The sequence below is a fragment of the Fusarium redolens genome (assembly GCF_020744475.1).
Source record: "Fusarium redolens strain MPI-CAGE-AT-0023 chromosome Unknown BKA55scaffold_24, whole genome shotgun sequence".
In the NCBI taxonomy this organism is placed as follows: domain Eukaryota; kingdom Fungi; phylum Ascomycota; class Sordariomycetes; order Hypocreales; family Nectriaceae; genus Fusarium; species Fusarium redolens.
In genome coordinates, this window is record NW_025763687.1 from 120,778 (window position 1) to 137,403 (window position 16,626).

Genomic DNA, 16,626 nt, shown 5'->3' on the forward strand with positions numbered 1-16,626 from the left:
TGCCATGCCTACCCCGCATTTAAAGCCTTACGCTCCTGGTCACGGGATTTCATATTAGGCAGCCTCAGAAGGACATGATCGGAACAAAAATAGAAAATAAAACTCCCCCTTCACCAACAACCTGAGTCCTACCGTTCGAGATGGTCGCTCGAATTCGACCCCTACATGATATGAATTATGTGCCTCTCCCAACGGGTACGAATGCCATACGACTAATTAGGTTAATGTCACGATCCTGCCGTCGACCTGCCGGGATAAGTGCAGACCTTGTCGTTTGTGAACTAGTTTCCTTTTCCCGTGGTCGCTGCCCACCATATACAGCTGTATCCTACGCTTGGGGCAAAAGCACAACAAGCTCCCGACTGGCAATTGGAGGCCAGATATACGAAGTTAGCTGTACGGTCGAGCAAGTCCTCCGGCAACTCCTGGTTGAGGATACCGACACGTTCGCCTGGGTGGATCAGGTGTGCATCAACCAACAAGACAACGCCGAGAAGAGCGACCAAGTGCAGCAGATGAAAAGTATTTACAGCGAAGCAAGGCTTGTCATAGCTTGGCTTGGACCTGCCGCAGACGATAGCGATATGCTTCTGAAACACATCGAGAAAATCGGGGAGGCAATTTGGGCAGACGATCACGGCAGCATTCTCGCTGCTCATTCGAATAAAGAAGGGTTACAAGCCATCAGCCGTGCTTTTCGTTCTCTCTGCGAACGGGAATACTGGAAGAGACTCTGGATCATTCAAGAGTTCGCTGTCGGCAGTAGCCTGCGTATTGCATGTGGTGAGATGATGATATGGGATTGGAATCTCCAAGCATTACTCGCCTATATTAATCAGCTCTTAGAGGGTCATCATACAAGATCCCGGGGAAAGACTAGTAATGTTCTCGACGACAGTATGCCTCGTACCTATTTGACGTCAGCGACGAGCTTTATGGAAGGCGTCGTAACCAGGCGGTGCCGATACTGGGCGCGTCAAGATGGAGACATCGACAGCGACACTCTCTTTTGCGTGCTAGTTACTACACTAGTCCTAGAGCACGACTACAATCATCCCCAAGCAACCAACCCGCTGGACAGAGTATTCTCAATTCTGCATCTAGCCCAGGACGCCGTTGAATTCGTTAACATAGTAGACTACTCCCGGTCGTGCGAAGAGATATATCGCGAAGTTGCGCTGGTCATTTTGAAACAAGGACATATTGACCTTCTCGCATACTGTCAATTCCCAAAGCTGTCGCTTGACATGCCAACATGGACTCCGGATTGGCGTATTCAGATACGTTCGCCTTGTACTGGGCCTCCGTGGTCGAATAGCTTTTTGCGCATCTGCAAGCATGGCTTCCCAACAATGCGTAACGTCGCTCGATGAGCACACCATACAGCTCAAAGGGGCGATAATTGGCACGATTGCACAATGTGGTTCGGTATGGAATCCTGATTGGCTTGGTTCTCTGGATTTATCCCAAACAATTGCTTATCTACAGGAGGTTCAAGCATTTTGCATCAGGTCCCAGCAATTGACGTCAGATGAGGTGGAGATAGCGGCTGCACACATAGCCATCGCGGCCGCCTATGATAATACAAAAGTTCAGAAGGAGTTTCAGAACTGTATCCAAGGTTGGCGAGAGGTGATGGATTATTTGAAAGGCGCCATGTCTCCAACAGACAGTAGCGTCGTGGAGCCTCAGAGAGACGAACATATAACGAAAGGGTTGACTGGCGATTACGACTGGGATAGTTGGCTGTCTTCTCACTGGTACACGACACGGCTACGCTTGCTAAATACACGAGTCCCAATTCTGTTAGAGTCTGGGCACGTGGGATTAGCACCCTACAATACCAAAAAAGGTGATCAAATTTGTATCTTCCTTAGGGGGAAAGTACCGTATATTATTCGGCCACTGCAAGAGAGACCAGACAAATTTTGGCTAATTGGAGAGGTCTATGTATACGGGATGATGTTTGGCGAACCTATAAACAAGTCTACTATTATAAACCCTATTATATTACAGTAAAAATAATAAGTAATAATATTTAGATTTACTATTAATTAAGTAATAAGTTCCCTTTTTCTTAAAGATATATTAGTTAGTAATATAACTGAAATATAAAATATAATATTTGCTGTTTTATTAAATTTAATATAAAAAAGCTAAAATAATTTATTAAAGTTTATTAAGCTTATTATTAATAATTTTTAAAATAAATAATTAAATAAAATAAGAACTATTTAATATATAAAGTATTATAACGTGGTTGCGGCCGGATTACCTGATCCGTGGACAGATTGCGTTAACGGCGGCATAAAAGATAAGCGGAAAATGCCGGGTTTGTGGACAGCCTGCAGGCTCTTGGGCCCGAACCAAATACTATCGACGTCCCACTGCCGTTTGACATGGGCTGGACCACGCTCCAGAGTAGCTTCGGTTTTGTGGAAAGATAAAGGCTCAGCAGGTTCATCAGAAAGAAATTCCTTCCATTGGTGAAGGTATTTAATGGCTTTATAGGCAAAGCGCTCGTCGAAGACAGTCGTGAGCAGTGGCAATGAATTTTGGAGGAACCGCGCCCTTTCTTGAAGGCTATGAGACCGTGCAAGATCATGAGTCTTATGCGAACCTGAACCTGAGGAAGCCTCCTATCAGATGATGTGATTAAACATACACGATGCGGTGGAGGAACAGACTTACAGTGACACTCGGCAGTAAACAATGTTTTGAAGATACGATCATAGGTCGTGGTTTGCGACTCAAGAAAGTCAAGGCCACTCCGTGTCTCCAGAGCCTGAAGAGCCTCAATAAAGCTATTAAGGTATGGAAGGCCCACCTGTATTCGGTCGGCGGCTGGGAATGTTGGGTTCTCCCTTATCAAGCGGTCGGGTGAAAGCGAACGGTAATGATCGCCCGCTATGTGGTAGTGATCATTAATATCAAGCGGAGCGAGAGCAAAGTCCGAGGCCGAGGTCCTCGAAGAGGCCGGAGAGCTCGAATTAATTCGTCTCCAGTCACTTGTTGCCTGTTGTGCGTCGTCACCTTGATGGAAACGAACAGGCAAAGTCGGCTCGTTCTGTGGAGAACATGGATTACCCTGAGCAGAACACTGGTTTTCTGAATCAATCCGGTTTGAAAAAAGGGTATTATCCTGGGGTTGGGCAGTCTGTAGAATCCTGGACGGATGTTGACGGGCTCGATAGGCTCGGACGCGGAGTCGTGTGAGTTCACGTTCCGACAAGGCTGGGTCTCTTCGTGGACGACCCGCTGTTGCTTGCACCTCTTCGGTTGCATCCGAAAGACCGGACACGGCGGTAGCTGCAGTCTCGGATGACCCTTGCATCAACGGTTCTCCCGCACTTGTTGAATCAGTGACGGCTTCAAACGCACCCCTCGTTCGTCTTATATCTCTCGGAGAACGCGTCACTGGAGGGCCCGACGACACAGCTGTAGGGGGACAAAATCGTGGAGGAGTATAGTTGCTGACGGAGGAATCTCGAAAAGTAGAGGTCTCTGGTAGGAGGTGCTGAATACTGGTCGACAAGGTGGCAGGATGGCCTCGATGGGAGTGCTCGTGTGGACGATCTAACAAGATACGGGACCGCGAGTTTGAGAGTAGGAAGAGATATCTTGGATTGGTAAGTCCAACTCACGGCTGGTAACATCATCCTCCACGTCATGGACCTGACTCACTAGCCGGATGGTTTCATGGCTGTCAACTTCTCGGAGTTGCCGCGCTTGACCCTGCCGACGCAACTGTTGGCGCCGTTTTCTACCACGATCCCGTTCTTTCTGCTTCTTGGACTCGACCGAAACCGATGGAGGCAGCATGATCTCAGGGCGCGAAGGATCTCGAGAGGATATGGCAGAACAAATTGCACGCTCCCGGATTGGTAGGTTCGTCAAGACTTTCTCTCTCTCCCTCTGCTTCCGGCGGTGTTTTGGTCATCTTCACTTTTGATCTCCTTCTACGCGTCGGTGCGATGCGTATTCTTTAACATACCTAGTAAAGGGGCGAGCTTAATTACGAGACTCAATACATAATTGGATCGGCTGACAGGGTTGAGAAATGATTACTGGTTTCGGAGGGACAGAAGCGCCTGTTGAGAGTTTGCGAGCTGATGGGGAAAAAGCAAATAAGAGGTCAACCCGGCACTTGTTGTCAGGTCAGGGCCGCCAGGTAAAATACGGCGATCTAGGGTAGGAGCAAAGAACAATCGCGACAAGCAATCGCAGTAGAAAAGTAAACTCGGTGACGAAGGATACATGATAATCTCTTAATGAACCAAGTGGCCCCTCAAAATCATATTTATTGCATCTTGAATTCATGCTATGTTGAGTGATAAGTCTAGGTTGTCCGCAATACAATGATGTCTCGGTCGTTTAGTCTTGACAGTGCTTGCTTGACTACTCGCTCGGCCAGTTCTATGGGCAAAACTAAACTTACCTTGTTTAGGATATCGTTGTGGAGCCTACCAGGATACCGTCCGGCCCAAGACATGCTATCATTGGCTTAAGTCATGATAGACGATCAGCGTATCGACCCGCCCCTGTTCATACTCAGTTCAGCTAGCTGTTTCAGGAAACCACTGTGGAGTCAACAAGGATACCGTCCGGTCCAAGCCCTCCTTTCATTGGTTTGAGCTCCAGACCAAGCGACCAGGGTGTAACGATATTTCGTAAGCAGCCTCTGAGCTCAGACCATGTTTTCGTCTCGACACCGAGTTAGATGCTTTCTTTTCCCGTGTTTTTTAGCCAACGATGAATAAAAAATGGTTTTATGGAGATTTATCGATTAATTGCTTTATTCTCTATCGGCTTATATACATATCGCTAGATGTATCGTTGTGGTTGAATTTTGACAAAATAAAATGCCTCTGTCGACTGCCCGCGCGAATTCCACTAAGACCCCCAAGCCTGGGGGGAGCCCGATTCGCATGTCCTATGTCTCGAACCTATGCGGGTCTGTTGATCCACTCCTGGCCAGATTCGAGGTAAGGCGCGCGGTCTGCGTCAGCTCTTGGCCAAAATCAACTCTACATAACACTTCTCAAAACACACTTCAGGCAGCATATCAACTGCTCACAATAGCCCGAGGTAGAGCAAGCAACTATGGCACATGCTGCCACGTTTAAAACCATGTGTTGATCTGTCATCAAACGGTATTTGGGCCATTCTTTGGGGTGAGCACACAAGGTACAGTTCCAAGAGCAATACAGCAGAACAAAATGACAGGAACAACAAACAATTGGCAGGCGCAGTATGAATTTATCACAAATAGACGCATATACATGCAAACACGTTTCCTTTATTTACCAAGATCAAGTGAACCGATTACATGACATATCATAACTGTAGGCCCAGCTCGACCGTAACAGCGATCTAAAAGACAGTGATGCTAAACCACGTGGATTGAAGCCTGGTATTGGATTCTTTGGTCCTTGCCTTTCTTGACTATCTCTGCCTCTCCTGTTGTGTGACTTGGATCATTGCCAGCTGATATGACGTGGTGTCCGATAGATCCCATTGTAAGCCGAGCACAGCCGTATCTGTCCTTGTTAGTTGACACAGGTTCAAAGGGCGACCTGATATGTCTAACCTGTATTTGTGTCGTTGATGTACCAACCACTTACTGTTGCATGGAGCATTGGCAAAGTAGTGATACGATGGATGCTCGCATACTGGCTGTTGATCCAATCATCCGACCAACGCTAAGCAACGCCTTGCCCTGCGCAGTTGGTGACTTCTAGCTCTTGTTCCTAGGAGAGCATCGTCATCTAGTATGGTAGAGAGGTTGGCATGTACTGGTTCCGGCCATGACGTTAGTTGTTGATCCATATCAGCCATCAAAAGCATGCCTAGTTGGATCGGACATTGTGCACGGAAGCTGACAGCGAATTACTGCTTCAGCCGTCGCCCCAGAGACGTATCCTCATGTATTCGAGGACATCGTTCTTAACCGTGTCCACTAACTCGCCTCTTTCAACAGCATCAGCCTTCATCTTCAACTCGTCGACATCCTGCCGGATCTCCATCAATTCGAGATCGATGTTTACTAACTCGGCGGCGTTCTCAGCAGTCTGGCTCTCCACACGTCTCTCATCGTCTTTCTGCGTTTCTAGAAGTGCAAGGCGCTCTTGAAGCTCTTCCATGCCTTGCTTCAGACGTCGATTCTCATTTTCCAATGCCTCCATTCTTGCGTCACGCTCCTTCATCTTTGCCAGCACAGCCCAGATCTGGGACATGGCATTATCGCGGTCATCGTGAGAATCTTGGCGAGGTCGCTTCTGTTGATAGGTGGAAGCACTTGGTGGCGGAGATGTGGACTCGGTATAAGGCGGAGGGAGTTGTCCAGTCTCGGCCGAGAGATGGATCATCTTGGCTCCTCGACCGCCATAGAGGCTTACAAGGTCATGTTGCGCACTGCGAGCTGACTTGTAGAGACCCTGGCTGAATGCGTTGCTGATGGACTGCAGCTTCGTATTAAACAGCTCAGAATCTTGGACGTAGATGGACAGGGAGGTAGTATTGGAGAATTGCCGGATAGCATCAAGGACCACTCCTGATGCAGCGCGACCTGGGACGATTGGCTCCTCGGCGTTGGAGGGGACAACGATGTCAAGGTTTCGACCAAGTCCGAGGTCAAGTCGCAAAATAGCAGATGTGAACTTCTTTCGTATCGCTTCGGGGGCCGTTGCGATGGAGGTGAGGGACAAGGATTTGACGATAGACGGGCATATACGAAGAAGCAGCGCTGAGATGCTGTTGTCCAGAGCCTTGTCATCCTTCAGCCTGATGCCCTTTATCTTGATTGGCACGCTCAATTCGAAGAATGAGCACGTCGTGTCAAAGCGCGTCGTGAGGGTAATGTTATTGTAATTGGGGTCGGGCTCGGTCAAGAAATGGAGTGCATTGTTCCGCTGCCATCCGATGACAGCAGGCGTCGTGTTATGGATACCAATGTCGGGCATATCTGTCTATGGCTGTGACGAAATGACGCGGTTAGTGGGACGGGAAGCTGAGCAGACTTACCTGCTCACGCCGCAATAACACGTCGCGTCACCACACAAGACAGACCAAAGAGAACCAGCTTCGTCGACAGGCGACCCGTTGGCCTCCAGAGCAAAGCTGGCAGACCAGTTGTCAGTCCTCCAGAGCATAGCTGGCAGAACTGAGCCAGGTCCCTTCTACAGTCCCCGGTTGTTCCAGCAAAGGAGCCACACACGTAATGCGGGCGTGCTCGTTCGATGGGTACAATTCGGAATTTTATGCGGCCTGTAGCAACGATTCACCGGGCTTTGGACGTGTTGTGTTGTGTTATGCTGTGTTGATAATTGTCATTGATGGTTCAAAGGAGGCAGAAATGGATTTAGTCATATTGAAAGAGGAGAAGAGAGAAACAGGATTAGCGTGATGGGGAATACGTGGCTGGTTGCTGTCTATAATTGGCTGGACAAAGTCTTGCCCCTGTTGCGCCGACGAGGAGATGACTAATATTTAGGCCTCAGGCATCAACTAACATAAACGCATGAAAATGGTTTTATTGGACAACAAGAAACAGCTCAAAATTAAGGGAATTAGCGCAGACCACGGGAAATAACTGCCTCAATTGAACGAGGGAGAATAAATGACGAGAGGTGGTGAAGAGAGAAGAGGGAAGCAAGTCTGCATTGCAATCCAAATTCCTTGGTGTTGTGTAGTTGATCGGGTTGTTTGTGAATCGAGCCCCACTTTTCCTCGACACAGCACCTACACAGCATCAACACTGTTCAGCAGCATCATATACAAAGTCTCTTTCCTCCCAACACACCCTAAGTCCTCATCCTTCCTCATTCGAACTTTGACCTTAATAATTCTCAGGAATACCCTCTGCAGCCTCTATTTAATCAGCTCCATGTTACATTTTACGTCTATGCTTCTTCTCGATCCGGAACTTGTCTACCTTTGCTCTTTGCGGCAGGTCCCTGACACCTTTTCCCGAAGCCAACCCCAATTTGAACTGAGCTCACCATACAGTAAATACCTGATCAAATAATCCTGTATCACGCGAGACTGCACCTCCACCAGCAACTCAACCTACCACCTAACCCTAGAGGCAACCTCAACTGTATAACTGCTATTACTCTATATCCACCATCCGATCACCTCCGCTCTACCCATTATATGTTGCAACAATCTGATCATCTGCTTCCTCACCGCTTGTCGGGAGGCGACCCCCCTGGGTTCCTTGAGTTCCTCGAGAAGTTGCCGACATCGCTCAACTTCTAGCAGTCAGGGACGTAGATGTTTGCTATACCATAATAAATAATAGATTTCTAATTTTACTTCTAATCAAGTTCAATCTGTTGTACGAATCGTGGGTTAAAGCCCGATGCACCCAGAACCGACGCAGGGTTTGCTCCAAGAATATCATTATTGTTTCTCTCCAAAGCCACAAGGCCGAATCCATCTTTTTGGTTAGCAATAAGTACATATTGATCATCACTACTAAAGCTCATCATGAGTGGAAGCACAGCTTGCGAAGTTTAGCGAGATATAGGTGGCGTTTAACGAGATGATCTTGAAATGAGAAATAGAATCCGTCGAGTTGCCTGTCTGTCAATTCGAGATTTATAAATCTCTATTATTTGGTGCTAAGAGGATAGCGCCAGCAGCAGCGCTGGCTGCGTTAACTGGTGGAAAGCCAGGGCCGAAGGTAGATATCCCCTGGATCAGTTTGAGATCAAGATAGGTACCACGGTATAACACTGTATAAACTAATAATTGGTCGCTGATTTCGCAGATGACGATGTAATGCGTAGCCCACAATACTCCTTCGGGATAGAAGACACCATGTCGAGGGTCACAGCCAGGCAAGACCTTTATAATATTGACGACCTGGAAGGCATCATCCTTGGAATCGATAATAAGGATGGAGTCCGTACCGAGGTCGTTAATAGCAAAGAAGCGGTGTGTCGGGTCAAAATTGGTTTGATGGGGATGAGGGCTTGAGTGCCATGGTCTGACGGATATTCTTGAAACAAGCTAAAGAATAATAGATTGTTGGTTAGATCTCACATTCATTGTGATAGATGTTGATAAATAGTATTCAAAGCTCGATGCGCTGCTGTTAAAGTGTTGTCTTGCCTGACGTGTAACCAAGAACCAATCAGAAATCCAAGTCAACCCCTGTCAAAATCGAGTTTACCCCAACGCTAGTCCATTTTTCGAAATTCAAATCTACCCCTTGTCAAAAATCAAGTCAACCCCCTGTAAAGTGGGGTAAATTAAATCAATTGTTGTACAATTGATTTTGGACTGTAGTATTAGGATGGTACGGATCACCGTGTTCTGAAACGGGCCCCGTTCCGCGTTTTTGTAAACACGACCCGAACAGTAACGGGGACCGTTACGAGTTTGAGGAGCCCATGGCGAATTCAATAGTTTTGATTGGCCCAAAACCCGTAACGGGCCCCGTTACCATCTAGTATTCTAGAGTAAGGTTAAGGTATTGTGCACAGTTGGAAAATTGCAATCAGAATAAAGAATAAGTGGCGCACGATTGATCAATCTTGCCAGAATTTGGGAGAACCTCCACTAATGCGCAGGTAAATTCCCGTGTAATCTGGCACTTTGTTATCAGCCCTTGTTACGGGAGTAGTAGTAGGTGAAAACCCCAAACCCGAAGCTCAACATTGATATCTTAAGTATTATAAACTAATATCTAAATCAAGTCAATATAGATGTCTGATTCTGAAGTATGAACTTGTTGATCCATTAGGCCATTTACATAACACTCCCCGCGCAGTATATGTCCTTGGGAAGTCTTGAAAACAACGAACGGTGTTTTCAGACCATGAAGTAAGTATATGTGCGCACCAGGAGAGACGTGTGTTGAGCCCAACCCTAAACGACCTCTTTTTGTAATAAACATTGCCCTGTTGCGACAGACTTCCTCTGCAACATAACCATATCGTGCAGAGCCCTCGATCACCGGTAGGGCCTCATCTGGATCATAGGACAATGAGTCATTTCTCATCATTTTCTGCCAATATTTGAATAAAGTAGGTATCTCGTCTTGGTTCACGTTCAGAGCTCCACGTTCAGTAAGCATCATTCTTGCGTCCATGACCAAGGTCGACGAGAACATGTTCTCAAATGTATCGCTGTTCAGACGGTCTTTGGCTAGTTCGTGCCATTGTTCGAAAATTCCATGTTCAGTGATCTGAAGGTTTCGGCATAGGGATAGATAGTAAGGGTAGCCACATGCAACTATCTCATCTACCAGAAGCGCACGAACATGCAGTTTGTGTTCGTTCTCATCAAAGAAATAGTCCACTTTCGACAGGGTTGCTGTAAAATGAGATCTTACATCATATCCAGGGTCGGACAGAAGCACGAGCGGCCGCGATTGCACGCGCCAGTCAGGCACCCATGACGGTACGTCATCCACTGGAGGGCTAGGTTCTAGCACAGGGATACCACCAATATAGTAGAGTGAATATTTCTCTGAATCGCCGCAGCCTGAGAAGTGAAGGATGTCCAAGTTGCCAGTTTCTTTGATGTAATCCTTTGCAAATTTGATATATAACTCCGGTCCAGTCAGATCATATCGTGGTTGAAACCATGTTGAATCGGAGTTGTATGGGAAAGCCAACCCGAAAAGTGCATTCAATCGATCTTCATTTTTTGTGCAGTCCCACGTACTGAACGTATGAGCCAGGTGTGGATATGAACAGCTTATAGCATCTGCAATCTGTGCTCTGAGCTGGCCCAACCTAACAGCATGACGAAATGGCTCGAGCACCAATGGTGCAGGTGGGTTATGCACGGAAGAGGATACCCTCCTAATCGCGGCGAAAAAGATGTCTCCATTAATAGTTGAGCCACCACATCGAAACTCAAGCTGTGATGCGAGTGCAACCTCTTGCACTATCCATAGTCTGCCAAACCAAGTATTCTTGACCAACCAGGCCAAAGCGGATAATGGAACTTTAGCTGGATTAACCAGATCTGATATATCATGGATAAACCCAGCTTCAACCAGCCTTTGCATCGGCTCTTTCCCAGACGCCAAGTCGGATCCTTCAATCGCCAAGACAGTTGATAGATCAAAGGCGATTTTGGTATTCTCGTCGTCAGGGCCTAGCCAGCATATTACTCGCTGAGCTTGTCTGAAAATCTTTGACATAAGCGTAACTTGAAACTGTCGTTCGATATAGTTCTCTTGGTCGATACAAATTTGATCTATCCATAACAAAATTTTGTCTGAGCCAGAGAAAATGGCGTCGATGGCATGTTTTAAGGATTGCCGAATCTTGAGCTCGAAGCCGTCTACCTGGAGGATTGGATCCTCTGACGATGCACAGCCCCAGACATATGACAGTGCTGCGAAGCATGGAGTATCCTCGAGTCTGGACAATACGAGATGGCCACATATGGAGTATTTCGTTTCATTTTGGCTCAGTTCGAGCAATCGAATACTGTCAGGGAAGGGAAGCTTGTGATACAGGCGTGGTGAATCCATGGTTTACTCGCGGCTAAGGCCGGTTTCAAATCCTAGTTCGGAAGTATGTAAAGAAATGTGTTTTAATATGTATTCGTCAGGACTCAACCTATGCGTTGACTATTGCTTTTGATTCTAGGCAGGAATGGGGTATTTAAGGCATATTAATTGTCTGTGACTCACAGAGGAATGATGTCTCTGATCAGACCAAGCAGGGAGCAGCTGCACTCGTTAGTGGACGCAACAAGTCACGCGTGGTATAGCCTGCATATGATAAACAAGTATGTCAGACCGACTTACATATTAGCCGGGCACTTCCTGACATCATCTTTCTTCAACCCCGCCTCTAAAGGCGCAACCCTTAGCGATAGCTAACTACTTCATGTTACTCCACCGTGTCCTTGTGCAGCAACACCTACTTACACAAATAAGCACTTGCTCTTTGGCGATAATCTTAACCAGGCTTATATATATATATATTTCAATATTAGTCCTCTTATACATGGATTGACTCGACTAAAGTGGATGACCAATATTTAGTTTACTTGCTTTGATTGGCGGTCACAAAAAAAGAACTCTATCGCCTGTAAGGTTGGGCGTAAAAAAGAACCCTACTAGAGTTCCTCATGTACTACGGCACTAGGATAGAACGTGGTAGGAATGGAATAAAAGTGGGAAGTCGGAAGCACGAGTGCGCACGGATAAAAAGGAGGTAAACAACAGGTTAGTTTTATTGAACTTGGTTACCATATTAATGTCCACGGACAAAAAGTGTAGAAGCTATAGGCGATTTTACGGCAAAACGATGGGGAAATTTGTAGTCGCCTGGGTTGGCACGGATAAAAATTAGACAATGCGGCGGGATTTAGTTCAACCTTTGTACAGTAGGGTTGATCTTGAAATCACGATATTCTAGGTTGAAAGGTTGAAAATCATCACCGCGGCCCTCTTCGGGCGGAATATCAGGCACGCCGATGGGGTCATTAGCAGCTGCCCTGAAAGGCGGGGTATTAAAGCTGTGATCATCTATATAATCTTGTATCTTTTGAGAGCTCATTGTTTCATTTGAGACTCATTAGGGTCAATTTGTATGAGAATTTTGATGATTTTGGTGGTATTAAATGAAGAAGCTATCTGACGGGAACTTCATGTACCCCGCAGGTACCCGCAAAATTAGTCAGAAAAGGTGGAGCGAGTGACCTGTGGTAGTCTTATGCCGCTCAAAGAGATAGGCTTAAATGGAAAACGGCGAGTGGGCTCATGCCCCACAAGTAATATGCATGGAGAAAATGACTAATCTCTCCCTTCCAGTCGCCCAGCCAATCAACGCGTTCAATATTCTCGCCACTCATCTAGGCGTCAACTCACTTTTCACGAGACGTGGAATCACCTCTCTTTGGCACCTAAGAAAGGCTGGTTGGCCTCTGGCAACGGGTTTTCTCGCGGTACCGTCCTGCGTGTTAGTTGCGGCATCAGCCACAAATTTATGTCTCGCTGGGAGGATTTTGCAGTGAGCGTTGCAAAGGAGCCCTACTTTCTCGGCAATCACAATGCCAACCCCGGACTCTCGACACATACTTGAGCGGGCCACCGAGTTGATTGAGGCGTGGTGTATAGACTTCGGAGCACTCAAATCCCCGCATGAGGCGTATCAAGAGCAGGTGGCGGCTGCGAGAGTGAATGTCGACGAGGTGTTCGACAGTCTGTCCACTTGTACTAAACCTTCCATCCAGTTAGCACTTCAGAAACAGCTTACCGAACACTCTGACCGGCTAAGGGGACTGCAACTGAACCACGATAGGACGATAGGACAGCAACAGGAACTCTATAAGAAAACCATCGATGCCGCTATGAAGCAGCTCTGTGACAAGCTGAACACGGTAATTGGGCCATGCAAGACATTGAAACCTATCCCTAAGGTCGCCAATCCAAAATCCAACCAAGGTCAGATTACCAGTTCATCGGACAACCCTGAGAGATGCAATTCGGTGTTCAAGATGGATACGCAAACAGACTTGGAGCAAAGCGTCATTTACGTCTGCGTGGTGAGTATTCTGTGCCCTGTGTTTGACTTTAGAATTCTGTTGACATATACAGCATGACGAGGCACAGTGTCTGGATTCCATCCCTAGTAAACGGAAACGCCGCCATTCTAGTGGAGTACAGACCCGTGGAAGGCCAGATAAGATGATAAAAAAACACACTTTAGAGAACCAAAGTCGGCCTGATAAGGTTAGGCCATGCGATAATGGTCGAAAGCGACAAAGAAAGTCTGCCATGGAGGGTGTTGAACCAGTCTGTGGGCAAATATGCCTTGTATTTCGGAAGAAGCTAAAGCAATGGCTAGCTGCCCTCGTCCTCCCAAACAACTTCAACGAGGCTGGCGTTGCCGCCACTATCGCGAGCTTCGACTTGACGAAGGAAGTGGCGGAGTGCTGGGAGCACATGCACGAAACAGATGGATTTCGATGGCGGCAAGGCCATAACCAGACTAAACCTGTAATAGCTGAGCGGCAAGTTGCAATCATGTATTTTGAAGGACCGGAGTTTCCAGCAAAATGCAGAACCGATTGGGTGCACATCGAAGAACTGCATAAATACGACCCTGGAGTTCACTCGTTTCTTATCCCTCACTCAAAAACGGTTCAGAAATTCTTAAATGGTCAGCTGGGCGCACAATCAGGCACAGAGGCTAAGCGAGTTAAGTTGGGAATTACCAACGGTATGTCGTCCAGTAATATCAAGGGTCCTATTGGCCCATGCCGATGAGTCTACTGACACCATGTCTCAAGAGGCAGACACCCAGAAGCAGCGAACCTCATACGAATCTGCTACCGCATGCGAGATGATTTCTCAAGACGACTATCCTGTAAAGGGAAAGTTGGAGAATTTCGCTGGTGTTGCTGAATCCCAGATCACGTCAGCCCCCAGTCTATATACAGATGTGCCAGCTATGAACCTACAAAATAAGGACTGGTTGACCTCTGAATCTGGAAAGAGGGACTCGTCGAACGGCAGGATCGTCGGCTCGCATAAAGACATTGGCGTCATACAAGTCGGTGTCGACGACCTTATTCAACCCAACGCGATACCTGGCAGCGGTTTGGTGGCTACTGCTGACGGATATTGGGCAGCGTCCGGACCTTGTCAACAGCAGATGACTGGACATACACTAGTGGCGATGTCATCGACATCGGGGGCTCTCCCATCCATGCAACCTCTTCTGTCGCCTATTCCGACTCTTCGCAGTGCTAGAGTTGCACGATCTGAGCATGTAATGGGGCGAGCAACGGGAAGAGAGGCTATAACTGAGTCTGTCAAATTACCAGGAGTCTTGCAGATGATACATGGCGATGCACCCGTTAGTTTGAGCTCTGGATGGAGACAGAATCCGACGCTGAATACAAGGCCGCTTCAGCCCCAGCGATTACTGTCAGGGTCTGAATCCTCGATCCCGAGTCTGTTGGAGACTGGCTTGAGATGGGCTTTGACTCCGCCAGTGACATCGCCGGAGACTAACCATTTGCCACCAACAGCCGCCGTACGCGGCAGTGAAGGAGGTTCCTGCGCTATCTCGTCCGACAGAGAGAATATAATATCAACGATATCGCCTTCTTGACCCCCACAACAGCCAGATTCAGAAACAGGTGGTCCTCTATAAGGACTTTAGGGTCTGCTTTGACAGGGGGAGCTTGCAGACCCCCAGCAGTCGAAGGATTCGGGAATAATTCAGAGGAAAAAAACGTACTTGAGCAGTATGACTTCATCGAATGACTACGAGGTAGTAACGTTGATGACTTGAATAAATATAACGTGGTTTATACAAACGGCGGATTTTCCACCACTCCATCCCTGTTAACGTCAATGTCAATTACACCACCATATCGTCTTTAATCCTAAAATATTACTCGGAATTATTTACATGAATCACCTCTCCCTATTCTTCCTAAGTCCGGGAATTATGTCCGGGCCTGCCGCACTTCCCGCAGTTCCGTTTACTTGCTTTGCCCAGCGCAGGTTGGCTACCACTCCCGTCCATTTTCTTCTCGATCCTCTTCTTGATGTTCAGCTTTGACAGGACAATTTCTGGGCCCAGAGGTACTAATCCTGATGCACTAAGCCCTGATTTAATGTTTGTTTTCCCCTTACCGGCAAAGAACGTGGCCTTAAAAACGATGAAATCGATCTTGGTCACGTGGTTAATGTGTGACTTGACCAGCTGCTCATCCTGATAAGTGTATGCCCGCCCCAGAGGGCCGAAGCACCTGAGGCCTAGGGGCTGAAGAGGATTTGATAAATGAGGAGGCATAGAACCGCGACTACCTCCTTGCCCCTACAGAACCGGCCGAAACCGGGGAGAGATGTCTCAAGTGACCGTCAATCACTAACATGCAATAGACGCCATTCTTGCGATCAGCTATTTGTTTATCGAAATGCTGATCCATTCAAGCCTGTATTATTATTTTTCTATACGTTTTCAGTAGGCTTAATGATCCAATCTAGTAGGTGGTTGCACTCTGAGTACCAGTTTGCGAGGTGGTAGGCCCCTTTACACCTGATAAACGGCGGGATGCGCCAGCCTTATGTATTAATCCCCTGAGTCACCGTGGCCCATTCGCGATTACCTGGCTGGGTCCTTTTTGGCTTTCCACTCCGTTTGACGCGTATCATAACCATAGTTTGGGTAATAACGCCCATCATAAGCCCGGTTACGTCAAAGTTTAATAAATATCGATATCATCAATGTCATACTAAAGGCTGTAAATACGGGGTTGAAGCAACGTTTGTCATTTGACAAAGTTTCTAGCCCATAGCTTGCCAACTTTCTCTCCAGCACGCTTTGCGGCAGCAGATTGGCCATATCTTCCACGTCAGCAAGCTTTGGCGGGAAGCCTTACGAATACAGATCTAAAATATGTTCAAAAACGGCCTCTTCTTCCAGGTCAGTAAGTTTCCGAGAGTCGGGCGTGATATGGCGTCGCGACGGACGGCCTTTCATTCTGGCGCGTAGTGTTAATTCAGGCATAGTATGGATTTTTTACCACCTGAGTTGCGGGAAAATTGCCATTTTCTCAAATAGCTTGAACAGCTAGGAGTATTCTCCTTCCACTTCAATCTGATCCCATGTTGTGCGGTTGAACGGCATCATG

General features: G+C 47.2%; 5 protein-coding genes across 5 annotated transcripts; 2 read left to right on the forward strand and 3 right to left on the reverse strand.

Annotated features, from left to right (window-relative positions):
• Positions 1 to 224: 224 nt before the first annotated feature.
• BKA55DRAFT_526621 (heterokaryon incompatibility protein-domain-containing protein) lies at positions 225 to 1,373 on the forward strand (the record flags this gene model as incomplete). Its single annotated transcript, XM_046188862.1, has 1 exon — positions 225 to 1,373. One exon carries the CDS (start codon positions 225 to 227, stop codon positions 1,371 to 1,373), a length of 1,149 nt encoding a protein of 382 aa, XP_046042701.1.
• A 769-nt stretch (positions 1,374 to 2,142) lies between these two features.
• On the reverse strand, positions 2,143 to 3,822 carry BKA55DRAFT_545560 (uncharacterized protein; the record flags this gene model as incomplete). The annotated part of the gene is made up of 4 exons (XM_046190829.1): positions 2,143 to 2,156; positions 2,276 to 2,620; positions 2,692 to 3,438; positions 3,645 to 3,822. 4 exons carry the CDS (start codon positions 3,820 to 3,822, stop codon positions 2,143 to 2,145), a joined length of 1,284 nt encoding a protein of 427 aa, XP_046042702.1.
• Positions 3,823 to 5,897: 2,075 nt separating this feature from the next.
• Positions 5,898 to 7,151, reverse strand: BKA55DRAFT_526614 (uncharacterized protein; the record flags this gene model as incomplete). The annotated part of the gene is made up of 2 exons (XM_046188859.1): positions 5,898 to 6,881; positions 7,065 to 7,151. The coding sequence occupies 2 exons, from the start codon at positions 7,149 to 7,151 to the stop codon at positions 5,898 to 5,900; spliced, it is 1,071 nt and encodes a 356-aa protein (XP_046042703.1).
• Positions 7,152 to 9,521: 2,370 nt separating this feature from the next.
• On the reverse strand, positions 9,522 to 11,639 carry BKA55DRAFT_680667 (heterokaryon incompatibility protein-domain-containing protein). The gene has a single exon (XM_046198224.1). It carries the CDS (start codon positions 11,495 to 11,497, stop codon positions 9,695 to 9,697), a length of 1,803 nt encoding a protein of 600 aa, XP_046042704.1. The 5' UTR covers positions 11,498 to 11,639; the 3' UTR covers positions 9,522 to 9,694.
• A 1,387-nt stretch (positions 11,640 to 13,026) lies between these two features.
• BKA55DRAFT_526654 (uncharacterized protein) lies at positions 13,027 to 15,095 on the forward strand (the record flags this gene model as incomplete). Its single annotated transcript, XM_046188866.1, has 3 exons — positions 13,027 to 13,521; positions 13,574 to 14,198; positions 14,269 to 15,095. The coding sequence occupies 3 exons, from the start codon at positions 13,027 to 13,029 to the stop codon at positions 15,093 to 15,095; spliced, it is 1,947 nt and encodes a 648-aa protein (XP_046042705.1).
• Between the last annotated feature and the right edge of the window lie 1,531 nt (positions 15,096 to 16,626).